This window comes from Scomber japonicus, chromosome 9 (assembly GCF_027409825.1).
Source record: "Scomber japonicus isolate fScoJap1 chromosome 9, fScoJap1.pri, whole genome shotgun sequence".
Taxonomy (NCBI): domain Eukaryota; kingdom Metazoa; phylum Chordata; class Actinopteri; order Scombriformes; family Scombridae; genus Scomber; species Scomber japonicus.
Window position 1 is genome coordinate 26,620,118 of NC_070586.1, and position 23,539 is coordinate 26,643,656.

General features: G+C 39.9%; 2 protein-coding genes across 2 annotated transcripts; both read right to left on the reverse strand.

Annotated features, from left to right (window-relative positions):
• Positions 1–10,675: 10,675 nt before the first annotated feature.
• nkx3-1 (NK3 homeobox 1) lies at positions 10,676–11,561 on the reverse strand. The gene is made up of 2 exons (XM_053325802.1): positions 11,369–11,561; positions 10,676–11,076 (listed from the first exon to the last, which is right to left on the reverse strand). The coding sequence occupies exons 1-2, from the start codon at positions 11,559–11,561 to the stop codon at positions 10,676–10,678; spliced, it is 594 nt and encodes a 197-aa protein (XP_053181777.1).
• A 5,524-nt stretch (positions 11,562–17,085) lies between these two features.
• On the reverse strand, positions 17,086–18,861 carry nkx2.7 (NK2 transcription factor related 7). Its single transcript, XM_053325564.1, has 2 exons — positions 18,627–18,861; positions 17,086–17,636 (listed from the first exon to the last, which is right to left on the reverse strand). The coding sequence occupies exons 1-2, from the start codon at positions 18,859–18,861 to the stop codon at positions 17,086–17,088; spliced, it is 786 nt and encodes a 261-aa protein (XP_053181539.1).
• Between the last annotated feature and the right edge of the window lie 4,678 nt (positions 18,862–23,539).

Genomic DNA, 23,539 nt, shown 5'->3' on the forward strand with positions numbered 1-23,539 from the left:
TGTATGTGAAACATCCTGCAAAACTTCTCATTGACTACTAAAATACTTGAGCAAAGGCAGATAAGGTGGAAGTTTTATGTCATTACAAGTTTTCAATATATTTGGAAATGTTGAAGATTACATTTTGATCTAATTTTTATTGTTCAATCTGTCTTTTTAGACTATATAAAAAAATTATATAAGCTGTAGTCGCACATGCAATATAGCTTTCACATGAATGGATGGAAATTATTGTCTGCTTGATTATAATAGTTGCAGCTTAATCAGCATGGATTCACACAAGTTAGCTAATCATATTGTAAGAAAAGTAAAATGAAGTCAGTAAAACTTGATTTTCTGCATTGTACTTTTACAACACTCTCTTCGAGGTGTCGATTCATAATTTCCAAACCATTTTATGTCCAAGTACATTTTATCATGTAGTAGTGTTATGATACTGCTCATTTTCTAATACATGCTTACATTTTAAAAGGAGATAGCAGAACTGATATTCTATATGCTGATGTAAATACTTTTGATGCTATGTACGCACAAATGATTGAGACTGGAGTTTGGATGATTTTCACTGAGTGCCATCTTCAGACGAGGAGTGCTTGGTAGTCACACGATGCAAATATGAAATAATTGTGATGATGCTGCTACAGTAATGTAACACTGGAGCTGAAATAAACATGCAAGTGAGAAAAGTTGTGTTTTGTTTCTGAACTAAATCACTATTTGCTGACCTCAGTCAGAGCCTTTCAAGAAGTTGGGGAAGACGTTTACTTGTACAATACCATTTGGTTAAAAGAATATATTTTCCATGATTAGTGTCCAGATAAGCAACAGTTGCAGCAGGATCATAAAAAACACCAAAGCTGCTAGTGTGGCTAAAAAGCAATAAGAGTGGATTTGGTGTCAAATATTTGTGCCAAATACTTTCATCATGATTGCTGGAAGTAAAAGGTCCTGTCTGGTCCTGCACATTGTGGATGAGGCTAATGATCATACACAGACAGTGTATTATAGTATATATACAGTAAATAGTTATTTATGTATATTGTCTGTGGGAAGGCTTAAAACAACCTGCATGTTTAATAAAAGTATATTTTAGCTGTTGTTTCAGTGCCACTAGAGGGCAGTATAGCATCATTTAAAAACTGTCATCATAGACAAAAAGAAAGTCCTTAGAGGCAGGTATGAATGGGACAAACTGATACGATGATGATGTCAGCACTATGGTCTTTGGTCTTCTTTTTGCCACCTAGACAGGTTTCCAACTTTGGACTGTCCTTTAAGTGCCACCCACAGGTCCTGAACTCAGATTTGAGATTTTGGAGGTAATCACTCTGCCAACAATAATAATTCCGTGGAAACAATCATTAAAAAATATTCTCTGCACATCAGAGTTTGAAGTTAATGTTGATTTTGAAAGATATTCCTCATTTTTAAATTGTGCTACTAGTGTAGCAGGTCCTCTGCTTCTAAATTAACGCCTAATTTAATGTAAAAACACCCCACTGAATTAATGTATTATTTTACCTGGGTTCATCTCAAGTGCCCCTTATACACTGTATCTGTATCCAAGACAAAAATCACAGAAACCGCAAACCTTCCCTCAAAAGTTATCACAGCGCCGAATCAACTCTCACTGTGTGTGTTTGATTGCAGCAGGAATTCTTGTAACTTTCCCCCAAAAGAAAGAAAAAAAAAACATCCCTGTGATCACGTTCCCATTTTCTTTTATTCTACAAGGACATAACAATGTTTCAACCACAAATGGTCCTCCACAGGTAAAGATGAGGGTGTGAACACATCTGCATGTGATGACACGTCGCCCATCATCATCTGTACATTGGAAAACTGATAATACAACTTATCATTTAATTACTAGTATTAAACTAACTCTAATTTACAATGTGAATATTACATGAACATAGAGCTATACTAGATGCATATATAATCACATATAATCACACAGTAAAGAAATGATAAATATAAACTAGAAAGAAAAAGTATGACAAAAAGTGTGCATTGATCCCATCGATTGTTCAGTAATCCATGTTGTAATTATAATATAATTAATTCTACTGTTTACATGCAGGTAAATACAGTATGCCCAGTTGTATGTTGAGCAATGACAGAAAAGCAAGAATCATGTGATGTTTTTTTATTGAGATGCAGACAGTGCAGGGCTTTATTCAGAACCAACATGCCTCAGGACACGTACACTTGTGCTGTAACGTTGTTGTCCCTGCATGTGTTTAGATTTCGCCCTTGTCCGTGAGCGAGTTGTTTATCTGAAGTGTATGAACGCCCCCCTCAGCCCATGTCCTCTGTCCTTGTCAAGCTTTTCTCTAATCACTCTAATCTGCAGTAAACTGTCTCACTACTTTATGTCTTTATCCCAAAGATAAGAGCAATCATAACTGGCTCTTCCCTCTCTGTCTGCAGCCCCCCCCTTACCTTTCTTTCACTCTCTTTCTCACACACACAGATTTACTTAAGTCACTTTTGGGACATTAACATAGACTTGCATTCATTTCCTAGAGACTTAGCCTAACCATAACCATAACCACTACTTGTGTAACTGTAGTAGGTTGAAATTGCTACAGATTTAGTGTTTTTATGTAAACAGGCATACACATTTACGCCAATAGATGGTGCTCTAGCTTCTAATACTGCTGTGGATCCATTAGGGAGACTGTAGCTACCCAGTAAGACGCTAACTTTGGTCCTGTCTCTATTAATAATATTCATTTCTCTGCATTTAGCATGGTTCAATAGCATGGTTCTATCTCGTCTTTGATGGTAACATTGCCGAGAACTGACGAATCTTTGAACAAGAATATGATATATTCATCGCACACTCTGACAAGCCGGCCCGCACACAAGCATAGGCCTACATCCTCCTCAATTTGGCATTACCAGAGGCCATTGAACACGAGCGGCCTTTTGTATATGCGGGAGAAGTGACAGAGCCCGGTGCGGATAGAAACATCCTAGTTCCCGCTGAATCCAAAGAGGATCCTCCTGAGTGCCTCAAGAGAAAGTTTCGAGAGATGTGCAACCCCCAAACTAACATCACCATGAAAAGACACAAGTTCAACACACGTAACCAAAGAGCTGGTGAGGAAATTGAATCTTCAATGTCAGTGATTTAAGGATTAAAGCAAAGAGCTGCAACTCTGGAGATCTCTATGAGGAACTTATTAGAGACAGACTGGTCTGTGGCATCAATAATGACAATCTCAGAAAAGTGTTATTGCGTGACAGTGATTTGACATTAGCTTAGGCTGTTTCCATATGTCAGATTCATGAAGGGACAGAAGAGCATAATAAAACACTAACATTTACACGACACTCTGCCACAAGTGTTGATGCAGTACACGCTAAATTCATGAGAAAACAGAAGCATGAGACAAGGATGAGAAACCATGCAGAAAAAAAATGTAACACAGCACATTGCTAACTGTATCAACTGTGGAGGCAGTCACGATGCTAAGAAAGATAGGTGCCCATTTAAAAAAATGCTGTAAGTCCAAACAACAAACATATAACAGGCAGAAACCTAGAGGGACTGCTCACGAGCTAGAGCCCGACCAAGCTGATAACATAACAGATGAGACATTTTATGTTGATGGTGTATCGCTGCAAATGAGTGTCGATTCAGCTGATAGAAGAAAACAATGAGACTTTTGTCACTGTGCAAGTTAACAGCATCTCAGTTGAGATGAAAGTGGACACAGGTGCAAAGAATGTTTTGCCAAAAAAGATATTTGAGCAAATTAAGGACAAAGAACAAACAACAGGCACAAAACCCACAAACCTTGTTGCATATGATGGCAGCAAAATTAAGACTGTAGGTATGGTTAAGCTGCAGTGCAACCTAGAGGGACAGCCATTCTACATTGGTGTAGGAAGATGTTTTGCCACTGCTAGGGCTACGTGCATGCAGGCAAATGGGGCTGGTCTCATTCAGCAAAGATGTTCATCAGCTTAACCTCACTGATGATGATGATGATGATGATGATGATCTGTCTGATTCAAGCTGAATACAGTGCCCTCTTCTCTGACGAGCTTGGAAGGTTACCTGTAACCTATTCCATGACACTCGACCCGCATATGAGACCCGTTGTTCGTCCTGCACATCGTGTACCTATGGCTATGAAAGACAGAGTTAAAGCTGAGCTGGACAGGATGCAAGACCTTGGAGTCATTACTCCTGTCTCAGAGCCAACTGATTGGGTGTCATCAATGGTCGCTACCAACAAAAAGGACAAGCAAGAAATCCGAATACGCATCAATCCAAGAGACCTGAACACTGTTCTGAAAAGACCACACCACCCTATGCGTAATGTGGAAGAAGTTGCTGTACAAATGTCAGGTGCTACTGTGTTTTTGATCTTAGATGCAAAGAGCTCCTTTTGGCAGATCTCACTCAACCACAGATCTTCAATGCTAACCACATTTAGCTTTTGAAGCACTGAAGAACCACATGTCTAGCCCACCAGTCTTGTCATACTATGATGTCAGTAAGTCAGTGACACTTACCTGTGATGCTTCACAGTATGGGCTTGGTGCAGCATGTTTTCAGGAAGGAAAACCTGTGGCATATGCTACACGAATATTGACTGACACAGAAACTCGATAAGCGCAGATGGAGAAAGAGCTGCTGGCCGTGGTCTTTGCATGCTCAAAATTAAATGATTATGTCTATGGCAAGCCAGTGACCATAGAAACAGACCACAACCCCTTGGTCACCATACAAAAAAAGCCCATACATGCAGCACCAGCGAGACTACAAAGTTAAGACTTCAAAATTACAGCATCACACTCATCTACAAAAGTGGAAAACAAATGCACCTGGCTGACACTCTGTCCCGAGCTCCCAGGAGTTGCACAATTCAACATGCTGCTGAGAAGGACAGCTTTGATGTGATGACAGTCAACTACATATCTTCTTCTCGCCTCGAGGAATGAAAGAGACACAGCAGAAGACACGACCCTGCAGACACTCACACAGTGCGATCATTACACACGAGTGGCCCAGCAAACAGTGTTGTCGTCCTCATGCTGTCCGTCCTTATTTTTCTTTCAGGGATGAACTAACTATTGAAGGCGGTAATGTTTTTATTATTAACTATTAGTTTGGTTACACTGTCTTTTATTTTATTGGGTTAAATATTTTGGTATTGAGTTTACGTCCACTAATCAGATAATTAAGATGCAATGTGACTGTGAATTGTATATAATTGTGTGTCAGAAATAAACAAGTTCAGACATGAGCAAGATGCTAACTTTGGTCCTCTCTTTATTAATCCACAGAGCCAGTTCAATGTATATATTGGCTACGCAGTGCTCCCTAGCCTGTGCAACCCTTGCTGCTGGTCCAGATTTCCCCTAGGTCTGGTGCCGGTAACATAATGCTAACCATGACTTAACCCTAACCCTGTGTGTGTCCCTGAAAGTGGCTTCAGTCATACACACACACACACAAACTACTGCATGTCTTAAGCAAGTCTTCACCCTAAAATTGATGATTTACATTAAGGGAACTTGTTTTTTGCACCCATAGTGGAGTGAGTCCCCACAGTGAGGAATACCTGGTCCACATGAACACACACACTGTTTGATACACAATCAATGCTAACCATTGAATGAGTTGGATGCAGCAGTGTATCTGCTGATGATAGAAGAGAGGCAGCTGCTCTCCTGGTGCCGTAACATGAGGGATCCAGTTACACTATCCGAGGAAGTTTATGAGTGTTCCCATGTGAAAAGATCAGGGCTGTTTTAAAACTTCTTATCAACTCCAACAAATTTGTCAGACAGTCACGGCATATTTGAGCACCAACAAAGGCTGTCTTTGTGGTCGGGTTTGGTTTTTCTCCTCATCTGTTAAGCAGATCTACTTGTTTTTCAAAGCATCATTGGCCACCTTGAAGAGCACCACGGCGGCTCCACGACACACTGTTCAATCAGATTCCTGAAAGTAAAGAAAATGAAGATAAACTCTTGAGAATAGAGACTTAACTCTGAGCATATCTTGGAATTTACTTTATTTCCATATCCCAGAAGATCTTCATATATGTACTAAAGGGACAGGTCCATGAGTCAAATAGCCTACAGAAGCAGTTATGGTACAAACTCCTCCTTTTCATCGTCAACTTGCCAAATCCAGTTAATCCAGGTGGTGCAGGGAGAGATTTAGAGGCGCTCCCCAAGCCTGTAGAACAGACACAGACAAGAGGATGTTGTTTTTAGTCTTCTGTGTTTGTGAATCAATGTACCATGTCTTTGAGCCCTGAGGAAGTGCAGGTATTACAATGGCAAGTGTAATAATAATAGCTCCTCTAACCTTCAGCTCTTCGACAAGCTCCTTTATCTGATGAACGTGTCCGTATGAGGCCCGGCAGCTGAGAGACACCGCGAGATACTGTCAGATTTTCAATGCCGTCAAAACAGATGCTATCTGCCCCTCTTCATGTCTAATTACCTGTTTACTCCAAGCGCTTTGAATGAATGGTGCAACCGCTGGCATGGTATTGTTGATAAGAACTCACTTTAGTTTAAGGAAATCATCAAGATTTACATTTGAGTTCATGTTCTTAGCTTATACATTGGAAGATATGTTTGCAGTATGTATGTACAACTTTCTGTTTATTTTACAAAGTGTATTTAGTGTTTAAACTTCACACTTTTTGCTGTATACAGTCATTTTAAAAGTGCTAAGAACGTCTTTTGTAACTAACATGCTTTTTGAAAAAGGTCATGAAACACCTACAAAAAAAGACCCCTAGCAACATGAAGGTAGAAAAATAATCTAAAACTGTAAAGGCCAACTATTTTTCTCAGTATGGAATTTTAAAAAATCAGATTATGATAATCCTGGGACACTTGTTGCCCAAGTACAAGACAAATCTGTGATGAGGGCAGCGACTTCACAAAGTCAGACAGGTTACTGGCGTGAGAGCTCTCAAGCCTACCTCCTTATCGATGCCATCACTCCTCTGCTCACACTTTGGTTATGTTACTACAAACTTGACCTTCTTAACTATGTAAAGCCCTAAATCCTGCATGCCATCTTATCAGCACTGTAAAGGGAGACGCTGCGCTGCTCCAGCCTGACATGCCAACTTGCATATAGCTATTTGAACAATTGGAAGGGCCATTTAAATACTGGAAAGTTGAGAAAAGATTTTTGTTTACTCTACTGAATGTTCTGAGGTATAATCTTTAATTTATCTTAGAGAGGTTTAAAATGTTTTGTCTTCTCAGCTACAAACTAAAATCAATTTAGAGTGGATTATTGTACATTTTTTATTCTTCAAAATACGCATGTTCTTTTGGATTTTCAAGAGATCCAAATACACACTGAAACTCATGATTTCATAAAGTTTGGGTTTCTCAGATGTAAAACATCGTGGGCCAAAAACATGGGGAGTTGGGTCAGCCACTGAAGCTTTAATACAGTGTCAAACCATGTGTCATTGCAACAAGACATACAGCTACATAATATGTAAATCTGGAATCATGGATTATTTATATGTGTCTTCACTGCTGAATATACTGAGATTGTACTGTATGTCAGTCTCGCAAAGAAAAAAGTGTCCAAGTTTTTTAATATTCGGATTCTGGAGGTGGCAACATTGTGATGTTCAGTGGTGAACATACAGAACACGAGTACCAGCTAACTGACAAAAGTCCTCCATGAAGAATACACACATACAAGAGCAGATTGTAAGGGTAGCAGGTGTATTCTGGGTCAAGGAAGATCTTACCTGTAGGCAACAGTGTACAGATAAATCTGAAGGCCTTTAACTTTAAGTCAGAGCAGTGAGATGTGATGTTAGCTATGGATCAGCTGTCAGCTGACCCTACCTCAATCTTACATGCGATTGAGATGCGGTCTGGTGTTAGCCAGACTAGTTTAACAGCACATTTCATTTAACTTCAAAATCCAGACCATGTAGGCTATGTAGATAAAGATATACCAAATCACTGGTTGTGAGGCAATCAATGTTTATAGTTTATAGTAGAGTGATCAATAAGCCTAGCATTAAGACAAATTAATTTTACTTGAAGAATTGAAGAATATCACTCCTGTTAGGAGATTCGCATAATTACGTTTAGTGAGCAGTCAAATCTAATTAGACTTGAAGGTTCAACTTCATGATAAAGGAGAACATAAACGCATCTGCTGAGGGCGTCATGCACACAAGAGGCCATGTGATCTGCATTCAAGACATGGATCATATCAATACATTTAGAGATGATAAACCGCATTCCACGTGTGTGATACCTGTGGAAAGGCACAGTGCTGGCACACACCTGCATGAAGTTAACATTCTTTATGCTAAAGGACAAATGTGTCCGCTATGGCGTCAGGTTTACAGTACTTGTACAGTGCAAGTGGTGGCTTCAATTGTTATACTGTTTTGTTTCATTTCAAACTAAACACGCAACTTGATTTCATTAGAAAGTTGCAAGTTGCAGTGCATTTAAAGCGACTGTTAGGTTTCTTGCATTTCACACAGCACTTTGAAAAAACTTGAACAGCAACAACCCCTCCTCCCTCCTATGTCCCACCCCCGCACTCCCCCTCAGGTCAATCATATCATTCGGACCGAATGATATGATTGACCTGCCTGTTTTGGTCAGAGTTTTCATAGAATATTATGAGAATGGAATAATGATGAGTTTCTATACCTGGTGGATCTGTCTAACATTCTTGAGTGCCATTACCTTATTAATGGCATTTTGACCTAAACAAAAAAATGTGTAAAAATGTAACAAAGGTAAGGGTAGCTTTAAAACCATGTGCTGGAACACTTTTATTGCAATAGATTGTTTCCTGTGTTGACATGACTTTTCTTCTTCTTCTTTTTTACGCTGAGTAATTTACAGTGATTCATTGTCAGGACATTTTTAGTGCCTCTTCACACATAAGACAGTCTTCTAAGACTGACATTTTCATTTGTGTTCATCCGGATCTGGTCTGTCTTATTTCTGAAAGTAGCCCATCTTACATTCAGAATTGAGGGGGAAAACTGTAATTGTTTACATATACAGTACATCTAGTTTAATTTAATCTCTTTTCTGCATGAACTGCTTGTATTTAATCACATTAAGTATAAGTGAAGTTATTGTTTGAATAATACAATGTTTGGGGTGAGATTTTAGTGTATAACTTGCAGTATATTCAAAGGGTCAGATTAAAGTATACAACCATATAATTTAAATAAAATAATATGACAAAATGTTTCTTATGGGATTTTCTAACACATTTTCCACAGATTGTTTTACAATGGAACCTATTAGTAGTTATCTCAAAGTCTGCAGTATAGTTGTAATAAACTGTAACTTTTGTTTATATGTTTTTGTAATATTCATAAAATTAGTGTTATCTGTACTGAAAGCCAATCCAGAGCTCTGAGACTCTTACTACAGGGTCAGCTGGCATTTCCATTTCTTATTCTAAACAATCTTCTCACCTTTGTGCACATTGTATGTCCTGCAGTAAAAATCTGTCAGCAAACAGGTTTTGTTACGACAATAATCACTGTCACACACTCAGGAAAAGATCTACACAATGGGTTCCCTGCTTCATGCCACAGTGGCGCAAGTGAAACCGTCATCTTGTAATCGTACAAACATAACATGCCTGGTCTGTCTTTGAGTTGAAATCAAATGTACTGTAACCCACTCTTTCAAACTTGCTGTCGAGATAAATCAAATGGTTGTTCTCATGTGTTATACTGCTTACTTGTTGTGTACTTCATATTTTAAATCAAAATCCCTCAAACTGTCCCAGATGATAAATTGCAGTTTAGTTTTACATCATGGCTTTCCGCATGATGTCACCTGAAGGAATCTGAAGAGCAGTCTATCTCTGTGTAATCAGGTTTGGAGCTCTTTAAGGAATCAAGTCTCATTCTTCAGCCCTCATTTACAATATCACGCTGATCTCAGTCACGCTTATCCTCTCATGTAGTTTTACTGTATTATCAGAGTTTAACTCCACACAGTTAGTTTAAATGTTTCCAGCATGAGAGCGGTGTTCTTTCTTGTATTCTTTATTTTTTTACCCAACTGTCTGCTGCTCAATTTAATACAACTAATTGTACATAGGTTGTATATTCAAACAACTAACTAACTAACTTAACAGAGAGTTTTCACACAGTCTTTGCCTTTTGCTGTCAAAAGCTTTCATAGCAAACAGAATCATTAAAATACATGTTAAAATGGCCAAACTTTGCTAGACGTGCTGAAAGTTTGAGCGGATGGGAGGAGCTCAACTTGTGCTATAGCTAAAATATTCCCCAAAACTGTATTTTCTGCATATATTGCAACACAAAACTTCAAAGAAAAGTAAAATATATCAACATTAATTTAATAATGAAACACTCAGCAATGCCACAACTGAGATCAGTTCAAGTGGTTCATTGTGCAAACTCATTTCTGGTCCATTACAATATCTGAATGATTTTGTATGAGATCATTTTTCTCAAAACATGAAAAAATACAGGATGATGTTATGACAAAAACAATCAAATGGCATACAGGTAGCTGGATTCAGGATCAATGTAAAAAACAGCAACAAATAATCAAGTATGATAGTGAACACACACCTAAATATCAGGGATACTAAAAATAGTTTTATGATAATAAATCATAGCTCCATACATCATATTCACCATAACGTTGGCCCCCAGGGGCCACCGTAGTCCCACAGGTAGGGTCGGTATTGATACGCTTTGTAGAAAGAGGTGATCAATGATGATCGGACTAAATCGTCTCTCAGACCTAATCCCTCTGCTTTGTACACATCCTTACAGAACTCTGGTGTTTGCTGCTTTCTTTTTGTTTTATACCTCCGGTTCTGAAACCAGATTTTCACCTGGGTTTCAGTCAGTCTTAAAGTGCTGGCCAGATGAGCCCTCTCTGGGGCTGACAGGTACTTCTGGTGGTTAAATTTCTTCTCCAGTTCAAGCACTTGGATGTGTGTAAATGCTGCCCTGGAGCGCTTCTGTTTCCCTGAGGACGTAAAACCGCTGGAATCTGAAGTGCTGGGACAGGATGTGTCCAATGAGTCTGAAGAAGAAGATCAAACGATTGGGTCATTGAAAGGAAAAATAAATTTGTAGCAGTCACAGATTATAAAGAGTTTTATGATCATCATGAAGAAAACAACCACCAGCATAAACTAAATGTATTCTCAACACTCTTTAAGTGTATGTGTTAAATCATATTGTTACAGCTTCTCATGATACAATCCTTCAAAAATCATTATTACTAAACAGAATTTGGTTGAGTTTACTCACAACTGAAAGCCCTGCACCATTTACTGAAAGACATACAGTATGTATACACTGCAGAAGCTCACCTGTCTGTACTCCAAATGCCGACTCCAGTGGGGAGAGTTGCTCAGACAACTTTTCTGATTCCTCTTCCCACCCTGAAAATCTTTCCTTGTTCTGCGAGCAGCATTTTCCATTAAATCTTGTGCTTTCCTTAACAGAGAGGATGTCCTCTATGAGGAAGGAAGTCCGAGGTTTGACCGTATCAGACATTTCCATCCAGTAATCCACAGATTGGAGGCCTCTCGGTGCTGCAGGCTGGCTGACTGGCTGGTTGCAGCAGTGTGTTTCCTCACACATACACACAGTCTGAATTTATACAAGTGCAGGGGCGGGTTTACCTAGACTGCTCTGACAAGTGGAGGAGGCGGGACTAGCAGCTAACTTACTTTCTTTTGTTCACCTTCATAGGTCTTTATGGAAATTCTTGACATCATGACATAATGTGCAAAAGAAGTTTTAATAATATTATACTTTTTAATGTGCTTTCTTCTAAATCCTTCTATGCAAATATCGTTTTTGTATAATACACACTTTTATATGCTTTTTAACTGTGTATGCTTATGCACTATGATTATGGATATAAACAGACTTTACACACTCAGTTGCTGGATTATTTAGGTATGTATCTAGTTAAAACTGTTACACTCTAAAACTACTGCCCTGCCTTTGCTAAGCTTACAATATTAAGTTATTGTGATACTGTATCACAGAGCTGTTGATTCAACTTTATGATTATTTAGGAGGCTGTAGTGTGTTGTGCTGTATTGTATTATACTGACAGACACAATATTAAAAACCACCAAACTACAAACAAACTGAAAGCTGAGTGATTTATGCTATAAGTTCTTTATATTGTAATTTAAAATCTCTTAATATATTGTGTTGTGTATGAAGCATATTTAGGCTGAATAAACTTTAAGATATATGCAAAACATGAGGTAGTAAACTAGTGTAGTACCTTCAGATTGAAAGTATGTTCATAGTACTTGTAACAACATTCTTTTCTTTTCACATGTACAAGAAACACTAAAAATAGACTCCACACCAGATAAACATACTGAATTGTAGAGTGGACAGTCTCACTCATATTATATATCACCATAGTTAGATGGACTCACTTGGTTGTCTACGCCTGCAAGGGGAGGTTGCTGTGTCTGCCCATTGGAGGGGGGGGAGGGGGGGGGGGGTCAGAGTGGGTGGTCATACCTACTGCAGCACTAATGAGTTTGACACATTTAGGCCGGCTCCCGAGTGGACACAGTCATTGTTCGGAGGCTGTTTATTTGTTGTCCTCTGTGGTTCAGCGTGACCTTTCTCCCTGGAGAATGAGACATTTACTAGCAGTGTATGTATCCCTCTGGGAGTTCCTGCTTCATTTGGAAATGCGTGAATGTGGGGATGATAAACATGGTCCTCTCTGTGCCCCCTGCCCCTGCTGACTTTTCCACATCACCACTTGTCTGATAAGTTGGTCTAATGCACACTCTACAGCCTTAAAACCACGAGAATCATGATACAAATAAGAACTTACAACCTTAAAACCATTTGCACCACTGCCATATTTTAAAGAAGTGTGAGCTGCACTGCTGGGAAAACCGCATGAAATACAATAATGTATGCCTAATTTATAAGATTATACATATTTTAGCTACACCCCCTTAGCTACTAGCAGCTAAGGGGGGATGTACAATCTCACTCAGAAAAATTGCATTTAGCCATACCATCTTTTTCTCTCCGTGCCTGTATCATCTGTTTTAGTAGTATGTTTTTATCTATTGTGCATATTTTATTAGTTATATTATTCTGAGATATCTAACAACATCAGGTAAAGGGACTGCTGATGAAAGCTCAGGTGCTCCATGTAAAACGTTATGAAAGCAATCTGTTTTTAACCTACTTTACAGGGTCTTCTTAAGCATTAGCTGTTGTCTTGACAACATAGTATTAAGATGATTTGTTTGATATGTTTCATCTTGAATTCTTTGTCTGCGACCGTCTGTCTGCCAGAGTATGTTGAACTGTAAGCACAGAAAGCCTTTATCCCTCAGTCTAGACACAGTTTTACATTGTTGGTGACTCAAACCCTCATGTGTATTTTTGGATCACACAGTACTGGATGGAATACAATGTGAAAGTAGGGATTATGCTGGAAAAAAACACATTTTAGAAATGTTCTGATTATGCTCAAAAAAATGTAATTTCTTTGATCACTTCAGTATTATCTCTCCAAAAATATATCTCACACACTCACATTGTGATGTCTTCAAACACAGCTGGTTCTGAATCAAAAATACTCGACTGAAAAAAATACAAAGACTCTCAGTCAAGTGACAAAAGCAGCAGTGAGAGTGAGAGTGTGCAGAGTGGGGCTGTCATTCTTTAAAAAATGTCTTTATTGAGGCTCTAAACCAGAAGATGGTGTCATCCTCTGCCCTTATTCAGAGACAATCTATGTGATTGCTCATAGTTTTGAAAACAATGACATTTCCTCTCTATGTAATGCTTCATTGCAAAGATGTTTAGCTGCATAGTTGTACATCAGACGTGACGTAGTCGAACCTCTGACCTTTTAGCCCGCGAAGGCATTTGTCTTCCACAGCAGGTAATATAGTGGTGACGATGTTTTCTTTGAGACACTACGACTTGTTCTGCCATCAATCTTCTGTTGTTTTCCTGCTATTTTCTTTGTCTGAGACAAGCAGTGAGACCACATTGTAACAGTATAAGTGACAGACTTTTATCTGTTTAGCATCAGTTTTGTGTTTTACTGTATCCTGCACCTGGGCTATTGCACAGAGCCGTCTCTCCATGTGTTGTATGATGATTTGCCATTAGCAGATTGAATTGCTCCATTTGAGGTTTGCACACAAACCACATTAACACAAAATAATGCGGATGGTCAGAACAAATTCAACTGGTTAGCAGATGAACTGAACTTAATTTAACTAATAAGCATTAACTTAGTTAATTTTTGGATTGTAAATTGTGAATGTAAACAAATACAGCCTTTTCAGGTCCCTTTGGTGCTTTAGAGAACATTAGGTTCATGTAGATTCATAAACAATATTTTTAAAGGAATAACTGCACAGTTTAACAAATGGCACTTAGCCCTCTTTAACTAAAATGCTGTTAGTTTTGTTAAATTTGACTTTTGGTATTTTATATTAGAACAAGATGAGTTTATTTGTGTGCAGTCATGTGGCTGTGAAGGACTGGTTTACATTATTAAGTCTTCCACTAGAGGGAGCTTTAAAGCCACAGAGAAAACCAGAGAACAGCTAAAACCCTGTAGGGGCAACCTCACAATGAGCTATTATACCAAAGATTAGAGAGTGAGATTACGCTGTGTTTCTTTGATGATTTAGCCCATAACCACAAAATCAACCTTTTCTGAAGCTGATTTATTATCATCATCTCAGCGTCGATCATAAACACTAGATTGTCAGATTGGTATTAAAAGGATGTTTTCACATAGCCAAAGATGAGACAGCTACCTCTCTAAAACTGATGCTGTCAACAGTATGAGTTAAGACTTTTTTTTTTGAGTAAACCATAATGGCTCTTTCACTGATGGCCAGACTCACGTCATGCTTTATTTAAACTGACCCTCATGAAATGTGAATCACAGCATTGTGTACTGTAATCAAACATCTTTACTTGGGGAGTTTGGCTTTCATTCACAATCCCCCCCTCCTTTCTCCCCCTCTCTCTCTCTCTCTCTCTCTCTCTACACATACACATACACATACACACACACACACAAACACAAACACACACACAAACACACACATACCTGCAATCTGTTGTGTCACATCTCTCAAGTGACTTGTATACAGAACAGCATTGTACCAAATATTCTAATTTTGTCAAAAGTTAGTCTGTTCAATAAAACACAACCTCTGTGCATCAGCTACATTTGTCCACTGAGAAAATATCAAGATTTGGCGATGTTTAAAAACAGTCCAATAAAAATTTGATCTTTTTTTTTTTTTACCCTATAAGCCCATTTTCTGGACTTTGATTGATTGATTGACAGAGAGAGAAAGATACTCAATTAATAATCCACATTTTGGGAGAACTTGTCACTTTGCTTATTTGGCTGATATAAATGTATTTTGTGTATTTATATAAAACATTTTAGTGAATATTTCTTGTCAGTCACATTTTAATCAATGGCTTTTACAGAACATTCACTCACTCACACACACTCTCTCTCTCTCTCTCTCTCTCTCTCTCTCTCTCCCTCACTCACTCCCTCACTCACTCACTCACTCACTCACTCACTCACACACACACACACACACACACACACACACACACACACACACACACACACACACACACACACACACACACACACACACACACACACACACACACACACACAGAGGTATTATCTGATCTCCTGAAGTGTCTCTGGTCTCCTCTCTGTCTACAGCTTCGTCCTTATCTGAGCAGAGATGCTCCTTCAGCTCCTCTCTCCTCCTCCCTGAGGGGCTCCTCCTCATCAAAGCCCTCAGCCGGAGTGTCTACGTGCATTAACGGCGACACATTTACACACAAGTTTCACTTTTTGCTCAACTTGAAGATGGAGCAGCCGCACCACAGAATGTGTGGGCTGAAATGTTGAAATATATCCATAATGACATAACTTAATCTGAGGGACTTTTTAAATCTTCTTTCTACCATTACGGTTTGATGTGTTTTAAATACTACCACCACATCGCATTGTGTATATTTGTATAAGCTCTCGCGTAATAATAGTTTTAAAGGTGCTGCTATATATTTAATAACTAATCAACAGCATGAGATCAGTTAAAATGAGAAACACTTTGCAGGTGAAATCAGTCCTATCTGTGTCTCATCGATAAGTGACAGGTCTGACTGGAACTGTTTCCCCCTTGATTGAAAGTTTTTAAAAAGTTAAAGAGCCACTCTGTCTGCGGGTTTGTTTACCAAGCAAAGCTCCGGGACAGGACAAGCTCTCCAGCCTTATCAGAGGATTTGTGAATGGGACAATGATGAGCTCAATTTGATAGAGTAGCCCTGTCAGCTCAGATGTCACATCACCCATTAGCCCTCTGATGGCTCCCATTGATAAACTGGACATCTCCACCAGCGATCACCAAAGGATTTCTAATTATTCGGCTGTTTTGAATTAGATGAAAGGAAAATTACAACTGGAAATTATGTGTCGACGTAACTTGAAATAACTACAATTACATTTTTAGCTTATTAAAAAGTATTGATTACTTTTTAAAGCTTCATTAGGAAGAAGAAAAGTAGGGGTCAACTTTAAAATATTTGATTAAAAAACAATTGATCGGAGCCTGACTTAAGTGACAAGAACTAAAAAAAAAAAAAAAAGTACATAAAAACAATATTGTTTAAAGCCACGAAAACAAAAAGTTCCAGAATAATTAATCTCCGCATAAGGTTGCATATAAAAGTAGTTTGTAGGAGATTAGTTGGCATATATAGCTTATAAAAACATGCTTTATATCACGCCCCTTTTGCAACCAGTTACATTACATTTTATATTTTTTAATTTGTCGCTAATTAAACGACATATAATCGAAAAGATCAACAAAAAGAAAATGATTCCACCCTTGACTGCGTGCCTAACCAATCAGCCAAAATTTATTGTGCCTCTGACTTAAAAAAGACGACAATATTTCCAACACAAAATATACAATAGAAAATACACTGATTATCTTCGTCTATATGGAGCCCACTTTTATCACCAGCCTCTTACACCCTGTAATGAAGCCTGGAAGTGTCCGTGGCTGAAGGGCCCCTCTGTGTTACCTGTTAAATCAGCCAGGTGGTTATTAGACATATGTGCGGCTGAAGGTGACACATTGTGATAACTGCAGCTATACACACTGCTGTTTCCATATTCAAACACGGGGTTATAATGTCCAAAAGTCACATTATAAGGAGCTGGATGGGAACCTGCGCCGCACAGCTTTCCGTCCCGGACCAGCACCGGCACCGCCACCCTCCTTGGTGCAGGTGGATAACCCGCCAGCTCCAGAGACTTGTCCTGTCTTTGGCGCTTGCATTTGTACCTCCTGTTCTGGAACCAGATTTTGACCTGCGTGGAGGTGAGTTTGAGGATGTGGGCTAGTTGCTCTCTCTCCGGGCCGGACAGGTAACGCTGCTGCCTGAAGCGCCTCTCCAGCTCCGATACCTGGGACTGAGAGAAGAGGACCCGGGGCTTCCTGCGCAGCCTGGGCCCGCGTTGTGACTTTCTGTCGCAGTCAGGAGAACTGTCAAGACCGCTCATCTCTAAAACAAATGTGCAAAAAGAAAAAGAAAAGAGACAAGAAATAGGTTAGATATAGTTAAATGAAATGCAGGTTACACAATTACAAAATGTGTTGTCAAAATTTTAAATAAAAATAACGCACAAAATGTTTTAGCCCTAGCTTTAAGTGTTCACATTTTAAATATTGCCGACGCAGTGGGATGATATCATTTGTATATACAGTATGCACGCATTTACTAAGTAACATCTGTAATGTTATGTGGTCAGATCACGCAGTCATTGAGAGAAAAAATGTCCAATCTTTAGTCAAGATTTGATGCTTTTGGCGTAAGGCTCCTTAGGTCCCTCAGGTCTGCCAGTCTGGGTCTTTTATCTAGTCCAGAGTCCAGGTTAAAAACAAAGGTTGGTTGGTGTTTATGTGTGTGTAGGCTATATGCATTTGTTTATGTGTATATTCCATTAATTACGGCTTGCTATTGTCTTTAATGTTGTCTATGTTGCTTGTGTAATTTTTCACACTTTGAGCTTATTGCTTGTGAAAAGTGCTCAATAAATAAAGTCACTATTATTTTATTTTTTTTAATTGCCACATTTCCACTACCTTAATCACTGAAATGAATATATGCTTGTTACTTTACAACAGTTAAACTTTAATCTGGTAATTAATGTAACCTCTATAGAAAAGCAAACTTCACTCTTTTTACTTTAAACGTTGTGCACCTGATTGATTACATTTGACTGTAATAACTGTAATCACTGAGACCAATAGCTTTTCTATTGATAGGGGTTTATTAATAAATAAATTGTCGTTCATGGTATTTGTTTGTGTTTTTAAATATAAGACATTTAAAAGGTAAAGAAAATATTTTCAGGTGATGGTGAGCTGTGTTTCTTCCCTGCTGTCAGGGAGGAAGGCCCCATTCCGGCTGTAGGCCTAAACCCAAATAACCATACACCAGCTGCGTGTATAAACTGGGACTGATTTGAGTTTGATGTATGTATTTTCTCACCGTTTTCGTTTATCTCCTCTTCTGCAGCTGAGTCGTGAATATCAACCTTCTCCTGCATCCCAGCGAGTTCTGCCTGGCAATCATACAAGTCCCGGGTCCGGGACGTATCATGCATGTGTGGATGATGCATTGGAACAACTTGCTCAGTCATCAAGAATTCATTTCCAAAGGCATGGTGGTGTTTCAAAATATCCTTGACTGAAAAAGGCGTCGTGGTCGATGAGCTGGTATGCATCCCCACTTTCTTATTGTATGTAAATGATTGTTGATCCGTTTTTACGCACTGCGCTGGAGCTGCTGCCGGACGTTTCCCTCAGCAGACTGATGAGTGAGGGCCCGTGGAGATTGAAATCATTCAAGGGTCCAGTTAAATACCAAGGCAGAGATATGTGTCACCTCTCTCCAAAACAATGGCCAACACCCAGCCTGCGCGCACAACTCCCCTCTTCTTCTCACTTTACGCAGGAACACCTCACATCATATCCACCCTTCACTTAGAGGAGGTGCAGTGGGTTAATTAATAAATGAGTTGATGATGTCGTTGACATTTTACGGCAGTACTGGAAACTACTGTTGCAATACATGTTTGAACTAATTTCTATAAAAGAGGTCAGTTTTTTTTCTTCAGCCATTGATTTCCTTTATCTGACAGTGGTTGCAACTGCAAATAAGCATATATCTGGGCCTTTATGTCGTCTTAAAATGATGTTGCTCAAAACTTCCCACTTTCATTAATTTCACACCTTTTTATCAAGAAAATGTCACAGTGGCAGTAGACTTCTTGAAAAAAATTGAAACGATCAGATTTTAAAGAAAGTCTCTACAAGGGATTAATTAGCCTGTTTAAAAAGGGGTAATATACCCAAACCAGCTTCTGCTGAGCCAAGCAAAACCACTTAATCGGCGAGCAGGTCCTCGGGGGTTGAGTGATCTTAGGTGATGTTGAACAGCTTTACCATCAACATTGTTTTCCAGCCACGTTATTAGTGTTCTCAGGCCACAACAAACAGTAACATTACACCTGATGTTGTGGAAGTGGAGAGGCCGCGGCGCCAGCCTGAGATGCATGACTGAGGCCGAGACGCGCGTCCACACAGACAGGAACAAGGACAGACCTACTGCAGCACACAGGAAGATCTATGGAGGGCACTTAAGTCGAGCTTTTTTCTTTAAAGCAATGACTAAAATTGTTGATTGATCCTTTGTTTGGGACAACTGGAGTAAGAACAGATGTCAAAATTCAATAGTAATACGACATAAAAATGCAGAACTTTAATGCTTATAATTAATTCTTGTTTCTCACTATTAAGAAGCGATCAAGTCACTATGAGTTTCTGATTAGTTCAAATAGATAATCAATTAATGAGCGTTAACACACAGTTTTATACATTAGAGTATATATGTGTAGCATATATGTGTTTATTAGTCAGTGAATTATTTGTACTAAACCACCATGGTAAAACAACAAGACTCAAACTCACAATAGCTCAAAATTCCAGCAACACTTGTACTATATAAAACAACTTCACTGTTGGACCAATGGGGCTATGCTCATAGGTTGCTGAGGTTACCAAAATTAGAAAAAAAAAAATATTTGTGGAGATTGTCACAGCTTGACAGGCTGAACAAAACAGAGCTGCCAGGAAGATGCCAGGAAAAACAGGCAAACAACGAGTGAACCATGGGGTCTGCTGTTCTGTCCTTGGTTTAGTTTAAGGTTTAAACTCCAGTGTTCTCAGAAGCTGCAATTTAAGTTATTTCTGTGGATTTGTTTTTAAACTCAGTGTAAATGACACTAGAGGTCGCTGTTTCTGAGGTTTAACTAGGTTCTGAGTTTTTCTCCATTGGAAAAACACAGTGCACACAATTCTGAAGACATGAAGCTCATGTATCAACAAGACTCCAGACTACTAAACTCTTAGTACAATCCCATTTCTTTTCACTCTAAATCATATTTTTGGTAAAGTCTGAGCATAAATTGCATCATTTAGCACACATTGTTCACCTGGAAAACACTGTCTTTCAAAATGTCACACTCTGATTACACCCTAATAACCAATCAGTGTCACTCACTTCTCACCTGTTCAAACTCAACTGGCAAAACATTTCAATCACACATCAGAGCATAAAAGAGGCCTCAGGCAATCTCTGCTGTGTAGGGCAAAATTAAGCAGCGTGGAGAACAGAGAGGAAGATGAAAAGTGAGAGCAAGACAAGGATTTTTATTTCAGTTCAGTCAGCTGAACATGTTTGCTGTATTACAATATGAAAGAAATATGTGCTTTGTTATCTTTGTGTATTTGTGCACTGATTTCACCATTACAAAAAATAGTCATTAAATATTTTCTTACTGTAGTGTCGCTCATTTTACCCATCAGAGTTTTGCAGTGTGGTCACTAGTGTTTAATTGATGCTCTGTAAGAGGTATTTGTATGATAGCTGTGTGTATCATTTTGGTGGAAAGAATCAGTTTGAGAGAAGAAAATATGGTTTTGAATGCAGTGTTTCCTTTTGCAAGAGATATGTGAAGTTTTGACAAAATGGTTCAATCTTGTCACTTTTGTGTTTGGAGTTTTGAGAAACTGAGCTATCGTTAACCAGGTGTGCCTCTACAAGACGGGGCTTCAAAGGCAGATAATGATGCTGGTGTTACCTTATAGCACTTTAGTCATGACTGCAGTATTTTAATGAATGAATACGGTCACAGAATGACTATCATATGGTGAACCTCTTAGTGAAACTCATAGTGACTTCATTGTCATTTTTTAACAGTGAGCAACAGGAATTCATGATGCAACCTGCATAATCAGATTAATGTGAGATGTTTCATGAGCCATTCACTGGTTATGCATTACTTAAGCCTGTGTTTTGTAAGCTACTGTTACCAATTCAATATAGTCATTTTCAACAATATAGGGGTTGAAGAATGTGAATAAGGATATCCATTTGAATTACTTTCAAACAGCTATGATCACCTGCAGCGTAACTGTGATTTTGAACTATATACATTTAAAAAAAAAAAAAATTCAGTGATCAAATGTGCCACTGGCTCAAAGGCCCAGGTAAGTAAATGTGGACATTAATTGTCACAGTTCAATTGTTCTTTATAATATACACAGTAAAATACAATAAAGCACCAATTTGTATTTTGGATGGATATTCTTTTTTTCGACCGTGTACCGGGGGAGGCGGGGGACATTGAGTCCAAGTGGGCCATGTTCCGTGCCTCCATTGTTAAGGCAGCCGACCGGAGCTGTGGCCGCAAGGTGGTCGTGCCTGCCGTGACGGCAATCCCCGAACCCGCTGGTGGACACCGGCGGTGAAGGATGCCGTCAAGCTGAAGAAGGAGTCCTATAGGCCCTTTTTGGCCTGTGGGACTCCGGAGTCAGCTGGCAGGTACCGGCAGGCCAAGTAGAGTGCAGCTACAGCGGTCGCTGAGCCAAAAACCTGGACATGGGAGGAGTTCGGCAAGGCCATGGAAAACGACTTCCGTGCGGCTTCGAAGAGGTTCTGGACCACCATCCGGTGTCTCAGGAGGGGGGAGCAGTGCATCGTCAACACTGTGTATGGTGGGGACGGTGCGCTGCTGACCTCGACTCGAGATGTTGTGGATCAGTGGAGGGAATACTTCGAAGACCTCCGCAATCCCACCGACATGCCTTCCGGTAAGGAAGCAGGGCCTGGGGACTTGGGTGTGGGCTCTCCTATCTCTGGGGCTGAGGTCGCTGAGGTGGTCAAAAAGCTCCTCGGTGGCAGGGCCCCTGAATGTTGTGGGGCAGTCATGGTTGACACGACTCTGCATGGACAGAACATGGACATCAGGGGCAGTGCCTCTGGATTGGCAGACCGGGGTGGTGGTCCCTCTTTTTAAGAAGGGGGACCGGGGGGTGTGTTCCAACTATAGGGGGATCACACTCCTCAGCCTCCCTGGTAAGGTCTATTCGGGGGTGCTGGAGAGGAGGGTCCGTCGAATAGTTGAACCTTGGATTCAGGAGGAGCAGTGTGGTTTTCGTCCAGGCCGTGGAACTGTGGACCAGCTCTATACCCTCTGCAGGATCCTTGAGGGTGCATGGGAGTTTGCCCAACCAATGTGTTTTGTGGACTTGGAGAAGGCATTCGACCGTGTCCCTCAGGGAGTCCTGTGGGGGGTTCTCTGGGAGTACAGGGTATCAGACCACCTTGATATGGGCCATCCATTCCCTGTATGACCGGTGTCAGAGCTTGGTCCACATTGCCAGTAATAAGTTGGACTTGCTTCCAGTGAGGGTTGGACTCCGCCAGGGCTGCCCTTTGTCACCGATCCTGTCTTTATGGACAGGATTTCTAGGCGCAGCCAGGGCGTTGAGGGGGTCCGGTTTGGTGACCTCAGGATTGGATCACTGCTTTTTGCGGATGATGTGGTCCTGTTGGCTTCATCAGACCGTGACCTCCAACTTTCACTGGATCGGTTCGCAGCCGAGTGTGAAGTGGCCGGGATGAGAATCAGCACCTCCATGGTCCTCAACCGGAAAAGGGTGGTATCACTCTCCGTGTCGGGGATGAGTACCTCGAGGTCTTGTTCACGAGTGAGGGAAGGATGGAGCATGACATCGACAAGCGGATCGGTGCGGTGTCTGCAGCAATGCGGACTCTGCACAGATCCGTCTTGGTGAAGAGAGAGCTGAGCCGAAAGGCAAAGCTCTCGATTTACCAGTCGATCTTCGTTCCTACACTCCTACCCTTTTCTTTTTTTCGTCCCATCATTCTTGGAATTAACATGTTTTCAGTTCAAAATAAAGTAAGTACAAACTTAATAAAAATGCACAAACATAAAAGCCTTAAAATGCAATCTGGTGCCTTTCAGGAAAGACGTACTGAGTTTGTGACTCTACTGAAGTAGAACATACAGTGACTCATGCATTGATTAGTCAGCG

What these genes read in the sequence shown, in the direction of transcription:
- nkx3-1 (XM_053325802.1), bottom strand. Translation starts at nt 11,561, where the DNA reads ATGGAAATGTCTGATACGGTCAAACCTCGGACTTCCTTCCTCATAGAG. An exon ending in GGCATTTGGAGTACAGACAG is followed by an intron (nt 11,077 to 11,368) that starts GTGAGCTTCTGC and finishes CTTCTTCTTCAG; the next exon opens with ACTCATTGGACACATCCTGT.
- nkx2.7 (XM_053325564.1), bottom strand. Translation starts at nt 18,861, where the DNA reads ATGCATACCAGCTCATCGACCACGACGCCTTTTTCAGTCAAGGATATT. An exon ending in AGAGGAGATAAACGAAAACG is followed by an intron (nt 17,637 to 18,626) that starts GTGAGAAAATAC and finishes CATTTGTTTTAG; the next exon opens with AGATGAGCGGTCTTGACAGT.